A 21738-nucleotide genomic window follows, 5' to 3' on the forward strand; every position below is an offset into this window, starting at 1 on the left:
CCCAGGGTGACAGCTTGAGGCTCTGTCTCAAAAAAAAAAAAAAAAAAATTAGAGAAATGGAGAGAATGTCCAGGGTTAGGGGAAGTGTGGGATAAACTTTCATAATTTTTTAGCATGAGAAAATTGGGGTCCCTATTTTTGCTAAAGAATGAAGTGTAATATTTATTTATTATCTATTGTGCTTTCCATAGTAGTTAAATTTATCTTAACTTTCTGTTTTGTCTTTATGACACACAGCTTGGGCATAAGTTTAATCCCTGAAGTCATCATTACATATTTTGGAAGACTGTTTAATTTTGAGATGTGTGAGTGTATTTTAAGCTGGACTCCAGTGATTGGATTCATTTTGATAGCAGAAAATCAGTAGGTTCTCTAACAGTAGCAACTACTTGGGAATCAGCAAAGTATTTTCTTTTACAATTTATATTCCTGTTCTGAATCAAATAACTCTAAAATGAAAAATTAATCGTGCTCTTTTTTGTAAGCACTGTTTTCAGGTATTTGCAATTAAAAGTCACTGTGGCCTTATTTTCTGGAAATTAGAATTCTGTAAGACATATTCTATAAAAACAGGAAGAAATAAAAGTGCCCTTAAGTCTTGGCCTAACAAATCATGAGGATAATAAATTTTGATAATACTGATATTATTGTTATTTTACTATTTATTTGATTTTTAACTTTAATGTAAAACAAAATCCCTAGGTCAGATTATAACTTAGTTATCACTCAACCATTTCAAAAGAAGTATGTTGCATGTGGGTGTTATCTATTCTGAATACATCTACATGTTTTCTTTTTGTTACCCAGTTTCAGAATCAGTTAAAGCCCCTATGGCAGCCACCAAGCGGCACAAGGTAGTCTAAAGCACAAGCTCCCTGGAAAAAAGAAATAGAAACTAATAATAGACTATTTGTGTGATACATATGGTGCTTTCTTTTCTTGAGTAAAGAGGGAACTCTTTGTTCTCTAGTTTTGTTATTGATACCCATTTTTGTTTCTTCCTGTTCATCACCAGAAATCTCCTGCATGCAAAGTCTGCTGTCATCACCCCTCCAAAAATGAGTTCATAAAGGGTAGCTTCCTAATTGTGGTCATTTTAACTGGAATGCTTTGTAACAGTTTAAAAATGTAGTCTAACAAAAATAATATTGTGTAGAAGAAGCCAGGTGAAAAAAATGTATACTGATCTTGGGCGGAGCCTGTGGCTAAAGGAGTAGGGCACCAGCCCCATATACCAGAGGTGGCGAGTTCAAACCTGGCCCCGGCCAAAAACTGCAAAAAAAAAAAAAAAAAAAGAGTATACTAATGTATAGTGACCTTTGGGGAAGAATAAAGGAGTAATAATTGGGAGGGATGGTGAGGGGGCCTTCAGGAGTACTAGAAATGTTGTATGTCCTGGTTGTACCAGGTATGTTCACTGTGGTAATTCACTGAGCTGAACAGTCTGTTTTTCTTTTTTTTGGGACAGTGTCTCCTTATGTCACCCTGGGTAGAATGCTCTGGCGTCACAGCTCACAGCAACCTCAAACTCTTGGTTGGGCGTAAGCTGGGACTACAGGCCCCTGCCACAATGCCCGGCTATTTTTCTGTTGTAGTTGTCATTTGCTTAGTTGGCCCGGGCTGGGTGTGAACCTGCCAGCCTTGGTCTATGTGGCTGGCGCCATAACCGCTGTGCTACAGGTGCTGAGCCGAGCTGAATAGTCTTGATCTGTATATTTTCTGTATGTATATGATACTTCATTTTAAAATATTAAAGTGTCTAAAACTACATATAAGATGATTTTCTGTTTTAGTCTCTGCCTGTTCCTCAGTGAAATGTTCTAATAAAATATTTAAAACAAATCAGAGTTATTTTTGTGGTTATCTTCAAAAGAAAGTTGCTACAGTCTACAGTGATTATCTTCAAAAGAAAGTTGCAGTAGTTGCTACAGTCTGATGTTTTCTTATTAAATAAACAAGTAGACCTAAACAGTTCCAGGGTTTCTGTTTAGAATAATTCATGCTCAGAATAAACCTAACACACACATCATTTAATTTATATCTTTAATTATGACTGACTAATAATATAAAAAGTTACAGGTACTGTCAGTTGAAGGGCATTGTGTTATAGTGAGAAAAGTACAGGCATTGGAGTTGAACAGATAGGAGTTCAAATTATTAGTGACGAGATCACTAAGTTAATTAAGTGGCTGTTTTTAGTTTTCTTCCTTCACCAATTAAATAGAGGTGATAATATGGATCTTAAAATGTTGCTGGAGGGTTACATGAGATACTGCATAAGTGACTGGTAGTCATATCCCCCCTTCCCCTTCTCCCACAGTTTTTGGGTTAGAGGATGAAAAGATTTGGGGAGATTTAGGAAGCTGAGATGGAATGATTGCTTAAGGATAGGCGTTCAAGACCAACCTGGGCAACCTAGCAAGACCCTGCCTCTACAAAAAAATTAAAAAATTAGGCAGGCATGGCAGCATATACCTGTAGTCCTAGCTACTCAGGAGGCTAAGGCAGGAGTATCAAATTGGAGACTGCAGTAAGCTATGATCAGGCCACTGCACTCCATCCAGCCTTAGGTGACGGTGCAAGATTCCAACCCTGAAAAAAAAAATGACAATAATGAATGACTCTTAGATGATTCTGTTTTAGGAATTACAAAGCAAAGATTATTTTTTAGATACCCAAAGTATTGGTTAATTGTAGATACTAGATCTAAGAAAAATTTCCACTTCCCCATGCTTTAAATATAGTTCTCCAAGCTCAAATTTCCAAACATTATCCAAGCTTCTCAAAGACAGTTATTTATATCTTCAACCACAACATGTGTCTAAACCACACAGGTATGTTGTAGTCTCTAAGAACTATTTTACTAGAAAATTTAAGAGGTTAGTAACTACGTACATCAGTTGCTGTAACTCTGTTACTAAGTTAACAGAGATGAAAGTGATAAATACAATTCATAAAGTAATGCTTCTTTGAAAGAGATACATTACAGACAAGTTATAACATTTTTAAATTTTGAAATAGTAGGTTTTAATTTGGCTATCCAAATATATTAAGAAGGTCAGTTTAATAAGGATAAATGTTTGGAATCGTTTTAAAGTAATTTATCTTAGAAATCATCTTAGAAGTTGTATTTTTTGTTGTTGTTGAAACAGGGTCTCACTCTGTTGCCTGGACTAGAGTCATCATAGTTGACTGTAACCTCAAACTCCTAAACTCAAGTGATCTTCCTGCCTTAGTCTCCCAAGTAGCTGGGACTATAGTATAGATGTGTGCTACCAGGCCCAAATAATTTTTTTGTTTCCTGTAGAGATGAAGTCTCACTCTTTCTCAGGCTGGTCTTAAACTCCTGGTCTCAAGGTAGTCCTCCTGCCTCACCCTCCTGTAGTGCTAGCATTACAGGTGTGAGCCACCACACCCAGCCCTAAGTGGCATTCTAAATATACTCTAGCTTCTTTTTTTTTTGAGACAAAGTCTATACTCTACTATGTCGCCCTCAGTAGAGTACTGTGGCATCACAGCTTACAGCAACCTTAAACTGCTGGGCTTAAATGATTCTCTTGCCTCAGCCTCCCAAGTAGCTGGGACTACAGGTGCCCACCATAATGCCTGGCTATTTTTTTGTTACAGTTTTCATTGTTGTTTAGTAGGCTGTTGTATGTGGCTGGCGCCCTAACCACTGAGCTACAGGCATAGAGCCCCACCCCCACCCCCTTTTTTTTATGCAGTTTTTGGCCGGGGCTGGGTTTGAACCCACCACCTCTGGCATATAGAGCCGGTGCCCTACTCCTTTGAGCCACAGGCACTGCCCCACTTTTTTTTTTCATTCTTTCAATTTATTTGCACTTAATCTAGGTAAGTGATGATTATATATATTTTGTAAATTGCCCAACTGTGTAACTCCTAACTTTTTCTTCTATCCTTTGCATACATTAATTCTAAGACTGATAGTTATTTTTCTCCTCAGCATTACTAATGTCATACAAGGCCTGACTAGAAAAAGTGCTACAAACCTCATTACTGAATACCACCACAGTTACCTTCCAAGTACTCTCCTTGGGAAGCTCTGCACTGATGCTATTGCCTAGTCTACCCTTCAAAGCCATTTTGGAACGACCATCAGAGCTGTCATCATATGGCATACAAAACACTCAGGAACAATAATGAACGCCACTCAGCAAGACACCATCACACATTGGTAGGAACACAGTTATGAGACCCTGATAGTCCAAGGTTATGATACCTTACTGAGTTGTTTGAACAATACTGCCAGCGTAAGTGCATGGTGGCAAGTTTGCAAACTTAATCGTCAGAACTTGTACGATGACAGCTCTGATGGGCATGCTAGAAAGAGTTCCGAAATTGTTTTGAAGGGTGGACAAGGCACTGGCATTGGTGTATAGCTTCCCAGAGGAAGTACTTCAAAGGTAACTGTAGTGATACTCAGCAAAGAGGTATATAGCACTTTTTCTGGGATAAGTTCATGAATGTAATTGTCAGACCTTGTGTGTTGGTCTGCAAGTTTGTTTTTACTTGATGGATCTCGAGTCTCTTTCCATTTCTCTGTGTGTGTATCTTTTAATTATTCCATATATTTTCATGGTATTAGTGTACCTCTCTCTTTAGTTTGCTGTTCCCCTGTTTGTGGACACTTAGTATTTCCAATTTTTTTTTTTGAGACAGAGTCTCAAGCTGTCACCCTGGTTAGAGTGCAATGGCATCACAGGTCACAGCAACCTCAAACTCCTGGGCTTAAGTGATTCTCTTGCCTCAGCCTCCCAAGTAGCTGGGACTATAGGCGCCCACCACAACACCTGGCTACTTTTTGGTTGTAGATGTCATTGTTTTTGGCAGGCTCTGGGCTGGATTCGAACCTACCAGCTCTGATGTATGTGACTGGTACCTTAGCTGCTTGAGCTACAGGCACCGAGCCTTCAATTTTTTTAATTATAAATTATTTCTAGTCTTTTAAAAGAATCTTATTACAATACTTTGGTAAAGTCGATTATTTTCTGTTCTATGAACAGTCGTGTAACTGGTCTTTTCTCTGTATTAGAATGTTTACATACTAGGCTTTCTTAAAGTAGGCATGATGCTAGTGTAGTAGCTTATATGTGCTTTAGGGGCCAAGAGTAAAAGAGAATAGTCAACAGACTTGTGAGGTTATGCTACCTAGTTGGGCCTTGAAGGAGTAGATCTCAGTGGACTATGATTGATGAGACTATCACAGAGTGGGGAATTTTTACTTACAATTTTTTTTTATTGTTGGGGATTCATTGAGGGTACAAAGAACCAGGTTACACTGATTGCATTTGTTAGGTAAAGTCCCTCTCATAATTGTGTCCTGCCCCCAGAAGGTTTTTTTAAAACAATGATGTGGGTTGCTCCCTCCGTCTTCAGTGGCTTTTCACTGCACTTCCGAGCAAATAGCGTGATGTGAGTTAGAAAGTCCTTTAATCTTGCCAATTCTTTAGTCTTACATCTTTATTGCTGTCTGCTTTTTTTGTTTGTTTGTTTGTTTGATTGGTTTTAGTTTCACTGTTGTCTGGTTTTTTTTTTTAGTTCTCCATTTGTACTGCTGTCTACCAGAACCTACGGGTAGGCTTTTTCTTTACCTACAATCTATACATACCTATATACTTCATTCTTCCTTTAACTTATTCAGCAGTCATCTTTCAGATCTTAAATATCACTACCTGTACCTCAAGGAAGTTTGGTCAGGTTCCTTTTGTTATATGTGTTTATATCTCCGTGTACTTTACCATCATATTGCTTATTATAACTCATAATGATGTATTTAGTTGTGTGATTATTGTTTATATATCTCATAAAGGAAACTGAGCTCCATGTAGACTTGGAATGATTTGCCCCCACCCCCCTTTTTTTTGAGACAAAGTCTCACTTTGTTGCCCAGGCTTAGAGGATAGAGTGCTATGATATGAGCCTAGCTCACAGCAGCCTCAAAGTCCCAGGTTTAAGCCATCTTTTTCAGCCTCTCAAGTAGCTGGGATTACAGGAACCCACTACAATGCCTGGCTAATTTTTTTTTTCTTTAGTAGAGATAGGGTCTCACTCTTGCTTGGGCTGGTCTCAAACTTCTGAGTGAGTTCAAGCAGTCTTCCTGCCTCGATCTCCCAGAGTAGTAGGGTTACAGGCGTAAGCCACCATACCCAGCCAATTTAAAAACTATTTTTATCCCTGGTACTGGGCACATAATGAAGACCAATAAGACATTTGTGTGGTATAGCTGAATATTTAATTTTTACTGGAAATGGAATGTTTCTAGCTATAATTTCTAAGAAAAACTGGTTTAATGAAGAAAAAAGTGTGAATTTAAATTCTAGTTAATATGTATTTGTTTATTAACCTATATGCATAAAGAAACTGAAAGAAAAGTAGAGGTGGGGTGATAATGAGAACTATGGGTAGAATGTACTTTTAAAATAGTCTTATATTGTCAGAAGTTATTTTATTTCAATACATCAAGATCAGTGGTTCTTATCACCCTCCCTCCGTACCCTCCCCCCCCCATACACACCTCTGAAGCCTTTGAGAATCTGGTAAGAGCCATGGATCTTCTTCCCAGAAGAATGAGGATGTGTAAATAAGCAGTTTTGCATAATACTGCCGAGGTTAATGGATGCCTTCATCTGGGCCAAATATTGTTAATTAGAGTTTTAATGTAACTATATTTTCAGAATCTTACAGAGGCTCAGGTTGGTGTGCATGGTAATCCAGTGGGGATACATAAGACACTAAAACTGGGAGTCAGGAAACTTTGCCTTTGTTGAGTGAAACTATTTTACTTCTCTTGGGTTTGGATTCTTTTTGTTTCTTGTTTTTTTGAGACAGGGTCTTGCTCTGTCACCCAGGCTGGAGTGCAGTGGCACCATTATAGCTCACTGCAGCCTTAAACTCCAGGGGTCAACTGATCCTCCCACCAGAGCCTCCCAAGTACCTGGCTAATATTTATTTATTTATTTATTCATTCATTTATTTATTGTAGAGACAAGGTCTCTGTGTTGCCTAGGTTGTCTTGAATTCTTTTTTCTTTTTTTTTTTTTGAGACAGTCTCATTATATTGCCTTTGGTAGAGTGCAGTGGTATCACAGCTCGCAGCAACCTCTAACTCTTGGGCTTAAGCGATTCTCTTGCATCTTCCTCCCAAGTAGCAGGGACTACGAGCACCTACCACAACGCCTGGCTATTTTTTTTTTTGGCCGGAGCTGGGTTTGAACCCACCACCTCTGGTATATGGGGCCAGCACCCTACTCCTTTGAGCCACAGGCGCAGCCCTTTTTTTTTTTTTTTTTAAAGACCGAGTCTTACTTTGTCATCCTCGGTAGAGTGCAGTGGTGTCACAGCTCACAGCAACCTCCAGCTCTTGGGCTTAGGCGATTCTCTTGCCTCATTCTCCCTAGTAGCTGGGACTACAGGTGCCCACCACAACGCCTGGCTATTTTTTTGTTGCAGTTTGGCTGGGGCCGGGTTTGAACCTGCCACCCTCGGTATAAGGGGCCAGTGCCCTACTCACTGAGCCACAGGCGCCGCCCTGCCTGGCTATCTTTTGTTGCAGTTGTCCTTGTTGGTTAGCTGGCCCAGGCCAGGTTCGGGACCAGGTTTGAACCCGCCAACTTTGGTGTATGTGGCTGGCACCGTAACCACTATGCTACAGGTGCCGAGCCTTTCTTGAATTCTTGGCCTCAAATGATCCTCCCAAGCTCAGCCTCCCAAAATGCTTGGATCACAGGAGTGAGCCACCATGCCTGGCTTAAACCTCCATTTCTCTTATCTATAAAATGGGATAACAGTAGTACCTACTTATGTGCATTTTAATAGGTTTTGTTCTTTTGAGGCATTTAGTATGGTAAGCATACAGTTGTATAAGTAGTAAAAATTATAATGATTTATAGTAAAATGTTTATATTTTGTGTTCTTTGGAGTTTATATAATGTTAAGAGGAATAAGTTCTTTTTTTATCTTTATTAACAAATTCTAAGTTCTTTACAAAGGCAAAATAGTAAAAAAGAAGAAACCATTAACTCTACTCCTTTGCAAATATTAGCATATAATCAGGTTCTTCAGAGGCATGCTAATCAATAGAAAAGTTTATATGGAAGATGACTGACCAACTTAATCAGCTTTAGCAAACTTTTTCTGACTAATATCTCTTATGTCTTCTAAAAGGCTACAACCTTATGCATAGTTGTAGCTTTAATTCTATAATTAAATAGAGTGAATAGATAACTGCATATTCTTTTTTGGCATGCAAGTGACAGCCACAATATATTAAGTAGTAATAATTTAACATAAGGCTACTTACAGCTGCTCATAATCTATTTATAGGTGAGTTTCATTATTAAAAGTATTTATGATGTTTTATTATAGAAATAAAAATGTGGGCAAGTTCTTAATTTACTTGAATACACATGTAGATAACTTTAATTTAGATCCTAAGCGTGAAATTAATTTGCTATTTGTCTAAGCTATTATTTTCATTATTTTAATTTCGATGTTATTTTTATCATCTGTTAGGACACTTTGCAAAAACTCAAAGTTGGGGTTTAATAGACAGTTAACTACATGAAGGCAGATACTGAACTGTGCTATTTCACTGTTTCTTTTATAATTCACAGTCTGGCACATAACAGTGCCTGCAGATATATATTGGATGAATGGGTAAAATTTTTAGTGCACCTACTAGAAACTGTTCTTTCATCAAATGGGTTTATATTCAAGGTTATTTTAATAACACAGGAATTAAATATAATGTTTTCATTTCATTTAATTACAGCTTAAATAAGATTTTTTCCCACATTTATTAGCATGCTACTGGCATAATCAAATCTTTAAAAACTTGTAATACTATGGTACCTTATATTCTGGGTATCAGTTCTCACTAGTTTTTAAAAGCTATTAATAGGCCGGGCATTGTGGCTTATGCCTGTAATCCTAGCAGTCTGGCAGGCTGAGGTGGGTAGATCACCTGGGCTCAGGAGTTTGAGACCAACCTGAGCAAGACCGAGACCCCATCTCTAAAAATAACTGCACATTGGCATGGGTGCCTGTAGTCCCAGTTATTCGGGAGGCTGAGGCAAGAGAATCACTTGAGCCCAAGAGTTTGAGGTTGCTGTGAGCTGTGATGCTATGGTACTCTACCAAGGGTGACAAAGTGAGACTCCATATTTTAAAAAAAAAAACTATTAATAGTTACTGTAAATGTAGTAGATATTGTTTATGATATGTGCTAGAAGTTTCAGGTTTTATTTTTACATAAAACTTTGAGAGGCTTGGCGCCCGTAGCTGAGTGAGTAGGGTGCAAGCCACATAAACCAAGGCTGGCAGGTTTGAGCCTGGCCTGGCCCGAGCCTATTAAACAACAATGACAACTGCAACAACAACAACAAAAAAAAAAACACCAGGCATTGTGGCAGGCATCTATAGCCCCAGCTACTTGGGAGGCTGGGGCAAGAGAATTGCTTAAACCCAAGAGTTTGAGGTTGCTCTGGGCTGTGACACCATGGCAACTCTACCAAGGGTGACATAGTGAGACTCAGTCTCACAAAAAAAAAAAAAAAAAAGAAAGAAAGAAAGAAAACTTTGAGAGACATACATGATGAATTCTGCGATTTGGCTTTTTTTTTTTGAGACAGAGTCTCACTATGTCACCCTTGGTAGAGTGCCGTGGTGCGTCACAGCTCACAACAACCTCAAATTCCTGGGCTTACATGATTCTCTTGCCTCAGCCTCCCAAGTAGTTGGGACTGCAGGTGCCCACCATAATGCCCAGCTATTTCTTTTTTTTTTAATTGCAGTTGTTGTTTAGCTGGCTCAGGCCAGGTTTGAACCCTCCATCCTTGGTGCATGTGGCCAGTGCCGTAACCACTGTGCTGTAGGCACTAAACCCAATTTGGCTTTTATCTCTCACCAAAATAGAGACTAGACTGTGAAATTTGATTATATATGGGTTCTAGTTAATAATTGTTCTGTCATTGTTAAATTTGGAATTTATGAAACATTCCAGGTAATTGTTTTTTTTTTTTGGAGACAGAATCTCAATATGTCACCCTCAGTAGAGTGCTATGGTGTCATAGCTCACAGCAACCTCAAATGCTTGGGCTTACATAATTCTCTTGCCTAAGCCTCCCACCACAACACCCAGCTATTTTTTTGTTGTAGTTGTCATTGTTTAGCAGGCCTGGGCCAATGGGTTCAAACCCACCAGCCCCAGTGTATGTGGCTAACGCCATAATCACTGAGCTACAGGAGCTGAGCCTCAAGTAAATATTTTAATTTATTTATGTTCTTATAATCCCTCACTGTAGCAAGTATGTATAGGCGCTCAAAAGAATTATTCTTAAGAATATCTAAAGAATTCTTAACAATATCTAAAACATAAAAATAAACCTTGAAAAATCCATAGTCTATTTTTATCTTATTATCCCCACCAAATTTGATGATAATGTATTTTAAGGTATTTTTTTGTTTTAGGCCATTAAAAAGAAGAATTTTTTGTGGATGTGTAACATACATAAAAGTGGACATAAGTGAAGAGCTTGATAAATTCTCACAAATGAACAAACCTATATAACTGAAATCTCGATCAAGAAACAGATTATTACTAACTACCTTAAAAAGTTTAAATTTTTAACATTAAACATCAGAGACCGAGATGATAAACTTGAGAGACTTAGGCCCTATAACTTTATTACTAGTTTCAAGTATCTCCTTAGGCGAATGTGTCACCTTTCTGGGGACTACTTCCCATCTCTAAAATGGAAGGGATGGTACTAGATGTTTTATTATGGCTCTGATTCTATGAATATGCAAAAAGATGGATTACTGTGATATAAATGTTGTATAAAAGTTTGTGGGGTGAGACTGGACTTGTGGTTCCTTTGAACAGTTTACTTGGAAAAGAAGACACTCAATTTTTTCCTTTTTCTTTGTTTTCCAGGTTATATTTCACACTATGTGCTGACTGTATCTACAGAAGATATTTAAAAAAAAAAAAGATAAACTTTTTTCAAAGATTTTGATTCCAGTGGAATCTTTGCTTTAGATTTTTTGTGTGTGTATGTGTTAGTGAATTGTAATTCCAGAAGCAATGCCTGTACAAGCTCCACAATGGACGGATTTCCTCTCCTGCCCAATTTGCACTCAGACTTTCGACGAAACTATTCGAAAGCCCATCAGTTTGGGCTGTGGCCATACTGTCTGCAAGATGTGCCTAAATAAACTCCATCGCAAGGCTTGTCCTTTTGACCAGACCACTATCAATACAGACATTGAGCTCCTCCCCGTAAACTCAGCATTGCTGCAGTTAGTGGGTGCTCAGGTAAGACAGGTGACTTAATACGTTTTAATTTCTGTGTGTGTGTGTGTGTAGTTTCCTCCCTAGAGAAAGCTGTTGAATTAAAATTGACTAACATTGCCTTTATATTTAAAAGGCTTAATTCTGATATGTACAATTATTTGTTATTATTTTCTCCTAACAATTTATTTCGGTATGTTAGGAGATTTATTGTAGTAGCCCAGTGTTTTTCAGTCTTAGGACAGCAATGTCTGTTTCATCTTGTGGTCAGATTTTTAATAATCCTAGCTATTCAGATCACTAGAGAAACCTGAGGTAAGTCATACTCAACAAGAAAGGTGACACTACTTCAGGCAGCTTTTCTTAGTTTACCTTAACTGAAATGAAAGCTGAGAAAGGTGACAAACCATAGAACACAGCTTCTCAGAGCCATGTTTTTAGAGCAGAGCAGATTTCCCTAAGTACCTAAATATGAACATTATTCCAGTAATTCTAAAGGTAATACTTCGGAAGTTTTATGTTGATATTCTCAAATTATAGATCAAAAATCTCAGAATATTTCATAAAACCAAGGGAGGTAGATTTTTAAGTGATAGATAGAATTCATGTAGGTAATTCCTTTTAACTGGCAATGTGTAAGTCTTAAGTCCCATGTATTTACCCTGAGTCATTTTCATTCTGAATAAATATAATGGAACTTTGGATGTGGGTTCATTAATATTTTCAAGATTAAACATCCTGTAAATTATTAAAATGTAGAGAAGGTTGATACTATGTATGTTAGAAACAGAACTCTTCTAGAATATCTTAATCAAAAAGTAAGTTTATTTTATTTATGAGCCCATCTTGATGTCACTAGCAACACTACAAAATGTTTGTGAAAAGAAAAACTGCAATTGCTTTTTAAAATTCTTTTCCTATGTTTGATTTTTTATTTCATAGTTATTTTCTCTTTCATTTTGAAAATTCCAATATATTTTGGAAATATTTTTAAAACAAGACACTTTGGAGATAACTATTATAGAAATACAACATTTTAATAGCAAATAACCAAGGCTTTTTTTTTCCCCATAAAGTTATCTAAGGATGAACTAATTTTTTTTTATTGTAAAAGAGATATCTCAACTATAATTTTTCTGTTAAATACAAATTGGTAAGACCTTTTCACATCTTATCTGAAATTTTAATTTTAATTTAACATTTTTATGAAATTTGGGGACAGGGCATTTTAGCACATAATGCCTACTATTATAACCCTAAAGATTCCATTTAAAAACCTTTACATCTAGGTAATGAGTTTAAGCAAAGCTGCAGAATGCAAAATCAGCACACAGAAATCAGTTTCATTTCTATACACTGACAATGAACTAACTGAAAGGAAATTGAGAAAACAATTTCACTTACAGTAACATTCAAAAATAATAAAATACTTAGGAATAAAATTTAACAAATGATGGGAAGAATTGTACACTGAAAGCTATAAAATACTGCTGAAAGAAAGTAATATAAATAAATGGAAAGACATCAAATATTCATGAATTGACAAACTTAATGTTATTAAGATGATAGTACCCAAAGCTATCTACAGATTCAGGCCAAGTCCTGTTAAAATTGCAGCCATGTTTTTTTTAAGAAATAGAAAAATTCAAACTAAAATTTATATAGAATCTTTAGGGACCTCAAATAGCCACAACAATCTTGAAAGAGAAGAACAAAGTTGGAGAACTCAGGCTTCCTGATTTCAAAACACAAAGCTACAATAATGAAAAAAGTGTGGTACTGGCACTATATAGCCATATGGATCAATGGAGTAGTATATAGGCAGCCCAGAAATAATTCTACACATACATAGTCAAATGATTTTTTTATTTTTTGAGACAGAATCTCACTCTGTTGCCCTGGAAAGAGTACTGTGGCATCATCATAGCCTCCTAAGTAGCTGGGACTACAGGTGCCCACCATACCATATGGCTAGTTTTGCTATTTTTATCAGAGACAGGGTCTCACTCTTGCTCAGGCTGATCTTAAAACTCCTGAGCTCAGGCCATACACCTGCCCCAGCCTCCCAGAGCACTGGGATTACAGGCGTGAGCCACCATGCCCAGCCTATTCACGTGATTTTTGACAAGGCTGCCAATGCCATTCAATGGGAAAAAGTCAGTCTTTTCAACAACTGGTGCTGGGAAAATTGGATATCCACGTGCAAAAGAGTAAATATGTAACCTTACTTTATGTTATATGCAAAAATTAACTCAAAATGTATCAAAGGCCTAAACTAAATTTAACAGTTAAACTACCTTCTGGTGAGGTGAGGTGGCTCCCACCTGTAATCCCAGCATTCTAGAAGGCTGAGGCAGGTAGATTGCTTGATCTTAGGAATTGAAGACCAGCCTGAGCAAAACCGAGTCTCTGTCTCTAAAAATAGATGAGCATTGAGGGTGTATATAGTACCTCACACCTGTAATTCTAACACTCTGAAAGGCCAAGACAAGAGGATTGTTTGAGCTCAGGAGTTTGAGACCAGCCTGAACAATATCATGATACCCTATCTTTACTAAAAATAGAAAAAATTAGCAGGATATTGTGGCAGGCATATGTAGTCCCAGCTACTCAGGAGGCTCAGGCAGGAGGATAGTTTGAACCCTTGAACCCAGGAGTTCAAGATTGCTGTGAGTTAGGCCAATACCATGACACTCTAGCCTGGGCAACAGAGTGAGAGTCTGTCTCAAAAAAAAAAAAAGATTGAGCACAGTTTTGACAGTTTTGCATCAAAGTATATACACAATAAGAGAAAATAATTATAAATCATGTATCTGAGGGATTAATATTCAGAATATATAATGAAATCCTGTAACTCAACACTTAAAAAAAAACTAATTAAAAAACAGTTAAAGAACTTGAATAGACATTTTTCAAAGAAGATATACAAATAGTCAAAAAGCACATGGAAAACTTCTTGACATCACTAATCAGTAAGGAAATGCAACTCAAGACTATAGTGAGACCCACTTCACACCCACCAGGATAGCTATAATCAAAACAGAATATAGGCTGGTGCCATGGCTCATACTTGTGATCCTAGCACTCTGGGAGGCTAAGGCAGGTGGATGGCCTGAGCTCAGAAGTTCCAAGACCAGCCTGAACAAAGTGAGACTGCATCTCTACTAAAAACAGAAAAACTAGCCAGGTGTTTTGGCGGGTACCTATAGTCCCAGCTACTTGGGAGGCTGAGACAAGAGGATCATTTGAGCCCAAGAGCTTGAGGTTGCTGTGAGCTATGATGCCATAGTACTCGAATGAATTTGAGGGTGACAGAGTGAGAAAAGAAACAAAACAGAAAATAACAAGTATTGAGAAAAATATGAAGATATTGGAACTCTTTTTGATTTTTTTCCCCCTTCTTGAGACAGGTTTTTGCTATTACCCAGGCTAGAATGCAGAAACATATTCATAGCTCCCTATAGCCTCAAGTTCCTGGGCTTAAGCAATTCTGCTTCCTCTACCTCTCAAGAAGCTGGGGCTATAGGTGCAGGCCACCATGCCCAGCTAATTTTTTAATGTTTTGTAGAAATGAGGTCTCCCTTTGTTGCCCAGGCTGGTCTTCAACTTCTGGCCTCAAGTGATCCCCCCACTTTGACCTCCCAAAGTGCTGGGATTATAGATATGAGCCACTGTCACCCAGCCAGAAATTGGAATTCTTATTCACTGTTAGTAGGATTGTCAGATGACGTAGACACTATGGAAAGTAATATGGCAGCTCTTTGAAGTTTAAAAATAGAATTACTCTATGTGTGAATGTACCCAAGAGAATTGAAAGCAGGGTGATGAAGAAGTATTTGTACACCCATATTCAAGCAGCATTATTCACATAGCCAAAGAGTGAAAGCAACCCAAATGTTCATCAATGGATGAATGGATACACAAAATGTGGTATAGCATATACTGAATGTTACTTAGCCGTAAGTGGGAATGGAATTCTGATACATGATACCCCATTGATAAACCTTGAAAACATTATGCTAAGATATAAACGATAAAAAAGGACAAGTGTTATATCACTTATATGAAACATCTAGAATAGGCAAATTCATAGAGATAGAAAAATAGGAGAAAGGTTACCAGTGTCTGAGAGGAGAGAATGAGAAGTTACTACTTAATGGGTATAGAATTATTTGGGATGCTGGAAAAGTTCTGGAAATAGTGGTGATGGCTACACAACAATGTGAACATAGCTAATGTAGGGCGGCGCCTGTGGCTCAGTCAGTAAGGCGCCGGCCCCATATACCGAGGGTGGCCGGTTCAAGCCCAGCCCCGGCCAAATTGCAACCAAAAAATAGCCGGGCTTTGTGGCGGGCGCCTGTAGTCCCAGCTACTCGGGAGGCTGAGGCAAGAGAATCGCTTCAGCCCAGGAGTTGGAGGTTGCTGTGAGCTGTGTGAGGCCACGGCACTGTACTGAGGGCCCTAAAGTGAGACTCTGTCTCTACAAAAAAAAATAAAATAAAAAAGAACATAGTTAATGTATTATACACCTAAAAATGGTTTTAAAATGATAAATTTTGTTTTATATATTTTTCCCAATAAAAAAATTAAATTAAAAAATATACCATCACCAAATGAGATATGTCCTAGGAATGCAAGGTTGGTTTAACATCTGAAAATCAATTAATGTATTATGCTACTATATCAATAGAACTTCTAAAAATACGTAAGCCTGATCATTTCAGTAGGCACAGAAAAGGCATTTGGCAAAATCCAACACCCTTTCGTGATAAGAACACTTAAGAAACTAGGAATAAATAAACCAGAAAGCTTCTTCAGTCTGATGAAAGGACATGTAAGAAAAACCCATGGCTAATGCCATACTTAATAGTAAAAGACTAGATACATTCCAAGATTAGAAACAAGTCAAGGATAATAAACACCCATAAATCCATACAGGTAAGAGTAAATGATTGAATAAATAAATGGAGAAGAGAGACAAGTCTCCCATACAAATTCCAAATAAATTCTATAAATATTCTGCCCTTAAAAAAGGAGAATATCATGTAGTGTGTTACATAATTTTGTCTTTAGGAGCCTGATAAACACTCAGCCAGTAGTGAAGTTTAATATCAATAGTTGTAAGTCATGTTGATAATATATATCCTTGATAGTATGTGATGAAAATGATACTTTTTGTGTGTGGTTTTCCAAAAATCCATAACCCCAGTCTACTGATGAGAAAATTGACAGATCCCAATTGAGCAGCATCCTACATCATACCTGGTCAGTATTATCACATGTAAGGTTTATTCTACAATGTACCTGACCTCAAAACTGTCAAAGTTATCAAAAACAGGGAAAACCTGAGAAATAGTCGCAGCCAAGATAAGCTTAAAGACAAAGAGTAAATGGAATATGGTATCCTGGATAGGATCATAAAACAGAGGAAGAACTTTAGGTAAAAACTTAGCAAATCTGACTAACGTGGATCTTCAAAATAAGGAATATGTTTTGACATTTGGTCATTTTAACAAATTTACCATACCAATGTAAGATGTTAATAATAGGGGAGGTCAGACACAGTGGCTCACACATAATCCCAGGACTTTGGGAAGCCAAGGGAGGAGAATTGCTTGAGGCCAGGAGTTTAAGACCAGCCTGGGTAACATAGTGAGACCCTGTCTCTACAAAAACAAAATTTAAACTTAACTGAGTGTAGTGGTGCAGTTTGGGAAGCTAAAGCAGGAGGATTGCTTGAGCCTAAGAGTTTAAAGTTGCCGTGAACTATGATTGTACCACTGAACTATATCCTGAGTGATACAGCAAGACCCTGTCTTAATAATAATGAGAAGAGGAAGAACAACAATAATAGCAGAAACTAGGTTGGAATTCTGTGTACTATGTAGTGTCTTTGCCATTTTTCTGTAAATTTAAAACTATTCTATAAAATAAAGTAGGTTTTTTTGTTTGTTTTAAAGGCAGGGTCTTGCTCTGTCATCCTTGCTATAGTGTAGTGGTGTCATCGTAGCTCATTGCAACCTCAGAATTCTGGGCTCAAGTGATCCTCCTGCCTCAGACTTCCTAGTAGCTGGAACTACAGGCGTGTACCGTCACACGTGGCTACTTTTTCTGATTTTTGTGAAGACGGGGTCTTACTCTTGTACAGGCAAGTCTTGAACTCCTGAGTTCAAGCAGTCTTTCTGCCTTGGCCTCCCAAAGTGCTAGGATTAGGTGGTTATGCAGATGTAAGCTACCACGCCTGGCCTAAAATAAAGTTTTATTAAACAAAATGGGCAAAGGATCTGCATAATTTCAAAAAAGATAGATAATAATGGCCAAAAAGTACATAAAAGGATGCTCAACATCATTCACTATTAGGGAAATATGAAAAAAACCACAGTGAAGAGGAGGGAGACAGACTGGGAAAGGGAGCTGCTGTTCAAAGGATACAAAGTTTCAGTTAGAGAAGAGGAAAAAGCTTTAGGGATTTCTTGGGCAGAATAGTGACTATAATAATATACATTGTGTATTTCAAAATTGCTAAAAGTAGACTTTACTGTTTCACTACAAAAAAAAAAGTTAAGTAGGGCGGTGCCTGTGGCTCAGTGAGTAGGGCACCGGCCTCATATGCCGAGGATAGCAGGTTCAAACCCAGCCCCCACCAAACTGCAACAAAAAAATAGCCAGGCGTTGTGGCGGGTACCTGTAGTCCCAGCTGCTTTGGAGGCTGAGGCAAGAGAATCGTGTAAGCCCAAGAGTTAGAGGTTGCTGTGAGCTGTGTGACGTCATGGCACTCTACCCAAGGGCGGTACAGTGAGACTCTGTCTCTACAAAAAAAAAAAAAGTTAAGTGTGTGAGGTGATGGATTTATTAATTTGCCCAATTGAGTCATTCCACATTATAAACATATATCAAAACATCACATTGTGCCTCAAATATATGTAATTATTATTTGTCAATGAAAAATAAAACTAAAGAACCACAGGAGATACTATTTTCCACCTAGTAGGATGGCTTTATTAAAAAAGATAATAACTGTGGAAGAATTGGAACCCTTATATACATATGAGAGGTATGTAAAATAGTATTCTGCTTTTGAAAATAGTCCGGTGGTTTCTGAAAAGGTTAAACATAGTTACTACTCACAGGTGTATACCCAAGAGAAGCAAAAACATGTTCACACAAAAACTTGTGCACACATGTTCATAGCATCATTGTTCATAATAGTCTAAAAAGAAATAGCCTATATATCTACCAACTGATGATTACATAAACATAATGTGATATATCCATTACAGTGGAATGTTAGCAATAAAAAATAAATGAGGTACCGACTAGATGTGGCTCATGCCTGTATTCCCAGCACTTTATAAAGCCAAAGCGGGAGGATGCCTGGAGTTCAGGATTCCAGGGCTGCGTTGAGCTATGATCATATTACTGCAGTCTTGGCAATAGAATGAGACCCTGTCTCAAAACAAAAACACAACAACGACAGAAAACAAGATATTAATCCATGCTGCAACCTGGATGACCCCTGAAGACATGAAATGAAAGAAGCAAGTCAGAAAAGACCACGTTGTATGATTCTGTTTATATTTGTTTACATGAAATGTCCAAAAGAGGACAACCCATATATAACAAATAGATTAGTGTTTCCGAGGGTATCAGGGATTGGGAGGAAATGGGAGGTAAATGTTAAAAGGGTACCACATTTTTTTTTTGGGGGGGGGGGTAATGAAGATATTCTAAAGTACACTAAAAATCATTGAGTTGTATACCTTAAAATGAGTCATTTGTGTGGTGTATGGATTATATCTCTAGGTTGTTACAGAAACAATACAATAGATGTGTGTACAGAAAAAAGTCTTCTGAAAGAAATTCAATACATTTAGTGGGAGTTTTGATGTTGCCAGTGTTAATCAGTTCATAACCCATACTCAGTAAAACTTTTGTTTAATTAATTAATGAACACTCAGACGGATTTTTATTTTGACCTCTAGGTCCCTGAGCAGCAACCTATTACTTTGTGTAGTGGAGTTGAAGACACAAAGCATTATGAGGAAGCCAAGAAATGTGTAGAAGAATTAGCATTGTACCTGAAACCACTCAGCAGTGCTAGAGGTGAATTTAATACAGTTATCCATGCTAAACAAATGTCTATTAAGGATACTTCCATTACTGTGTGAACTATAAGTGAATGTTAATGAAATTCATTTGTCTATTGTAAATCAAACCTACTTTATGAAAAATAGTATCATTACAGTCACATCAGATAAAATAGTGAATTTAGAGTTTGTGATGTTAGAAATATTATTTGAATGATGGTATAAGTATAACTACACCAGTGTTCAGAAGGACTTTCTGTTATTTTGGATAACTCTGCATAATCTGCTTTTTGTCCAGCTTATACAGTGTGCAACAGGAGGTATATTGAAAATGGAAGTTGCCATTACTGCACAGAAAGTGCTTGCTATTTACTTGCAAAAGTAAGATGAGCCACTATGAAATATATGCCAGAACTATTATGACCTCAAGATTTGAGTCTTAAACTAAATGTTAATATTGTTTGGTTCTTTTTTATTTTTTTTTTCTTTCTCCCTCTGTGATTGAAATGAGAAGTGGTGGCTCGGCACCTGTAGCACAGTGGTTATAGTGCCAGCCACATTCTCCAAACATGGTGGGTTCAAGCCCGGTCTGGCCAGCTAAACAACAATGGCAACTGCAACAAGAAAATAGCCAGGTGTTGTGGCGGGCACCTGTAGTCCCAGCTACTTGGGAGGCTGAGGCAAGAGAATAGCTTAAGCCCAGGAGTTAGAGGTTGCTGTGACCTGTGACACCACAGCACTGTACTGAGGGCAACATAGTTGAGACTGTCTCAAAAAGATAAAAAAGAAATGAGTAATGATATATTTAACGTCTTACTGAGTGTTAAATGTATACGAGATACTATACATTTATATACTTTTAAAATGCTAACTAGGCTGGCTTCACTTGGGTAATTTTATTCATTGTTTGTTTTAAATGTCTTAGGCCCACAACTGTTCACATACCCACAGGTCAATCAACCCATCACAGGAAGTGCTCCTAGATTGTAAAATTGCACTGTGACCCCAGAAGTAACTTTTTTACTCTCTTTTAAAGGAGTGGGTTTGAATAGCACTACTCAGAGTGTTCTGAGTCGCCCAATGCAGAGGAAGCTTGTGACTCTGGTCCACTGTCAACTAGTGGAAGAAGAAGGTCGGATCCGTGCCATGAGGGCAGCTCGCTCATTAGGTGAACGAACAGTTACAGAGCTCATTCTCCAGCACCAGAATCCTCAACAACTCTCTTCCAATCTTTGGGCAGCAGTCAGGGCTAGGGGCTGCCAGTTCCTTGGACCAGGTATATAATTAGAATTTGGTTTTTATTTATCTATTAATTCTAAAAGTATGTTGTAGGAATTATAAGTGATGTACAAAAGCTAGTTCTTTGCAGTATTCTATCGTTATCAAGTAATATCTCACTTGACTTCAAGATCATGGCTTGATTGTTCACATCCATTAGTTTTTAAGATAACTTATTTTTTTCTTTTATTGTCAAAAGTTTATTCATTTTCATAGTAGTTTTTCCCTTTTTCCCTCTCTCCTTTCCTGCTTCCCTCCCTCCCTCCCTTTCTCCTTCCTTCCTTCCTGACAGAAGCTCTGTCACCTGGGCTAGAGTGCCGGAGCACCATCATAGCTAACTGCAACCTCAAACTCCTGCCTAACCTTCTAAGTAGCTAGGACTATGGGTGCACACCACTATACCTGGCTAATTTTTTTCTACTTTGAATAGAAATGGGGTCTCACTCTTGCTCAGGCTATTTTCCAATTCCTGACCTCAAGCGATCCCACTACCTTGGCCTCCCAGAGTGCTAGGATTATAGGCATGAACTATCATGCCTGGCCAAAAGTTTTTCTCTGCCTTTCCTTTTTCTTTTCTTTTCTTTTTTTTTGACAGAGTCTGTCTCTGTCACCCTGGGTAGAATACTAGGGCATCATCATAGCTCTCAACCTCAAACTCTTAGGCTTGAGTAGTCCTTTTTTCTCAGTCTCCCAAGTAGCTGGAACTACAAGTGTCTGCCACAGTGCCTGGCTAGTTTTTCTACTTTTAGTAGAGACAGGGTCTCCTTCAGGCTCAGACTGGTCTCAAACTCCTGAGCTCAGATGACTCACCTGCCTCGGCCTCCCAGAGTGCCAGAGTACTAGGATTATAAGCCTTAGCCATATGCCTGGCCATTTATCTGCTTTTTACATAAAATGTATAGCATATAATATAAAATTGCCCCTAAAAATGGTTTAAAAGTGTATCTGTGAACATTTTTTAATGTGTTACCCATTAATTGAGTGATAACTACAGAAATTATTAAATATTGCCTTTCCAATAAATGGATTTATCTTATCTCTGCATGTGACAAATTTTGATTT

The 21738-nt window shown here is 37.8% G+C and overlaps 1 protein-coding gene across 2 annotated transcripts in view; it reads left to right on the forward strand.

Annotated features, from left to right (window-relative positions):
- The window catches only part of RC3H1 (ring finger and CCCH-type domains 1), an 85658-nt gene that overhangs the window by 14083 nt on the left and 49837 nt on the right, over nt 1-21738 (forward strand). For both annotated transcript variants that reach the window (XM_053606010.1, XM_053606011.1), the window contains exons 2-4: nt 10955-11335; nt 19294-19414; nt 20435-20674. In XM_053606010.1, the coding sequence (XP_053461985.1) occupies nt 11105-11335; nt 19294-19414; nt 20435-20674 (592 nt within the window). In that variant the 5' untranslated portion in view covers nt 10955-11104. The remainder of the gene's footprint in view (nt 1-10954; nt 11336-19293; nt 19415-20434; nt 20675-21738) is intronic.

The sequence above is a fragment of the Nycticebus coucang genome, chromosome 10 (genome assembly GCF_027406575.1).
Source record: "Nycticebus coucang isolate mNycCou1 chromosome 10, mNycCou1.pri, whole genome shotgun sequence".
Lineage (NCBI taxonomy): Eukaryota > Metazoa > Chordata > Mammalia > Primates > Lorisidae > Nycticebus > Nycticebus coucang.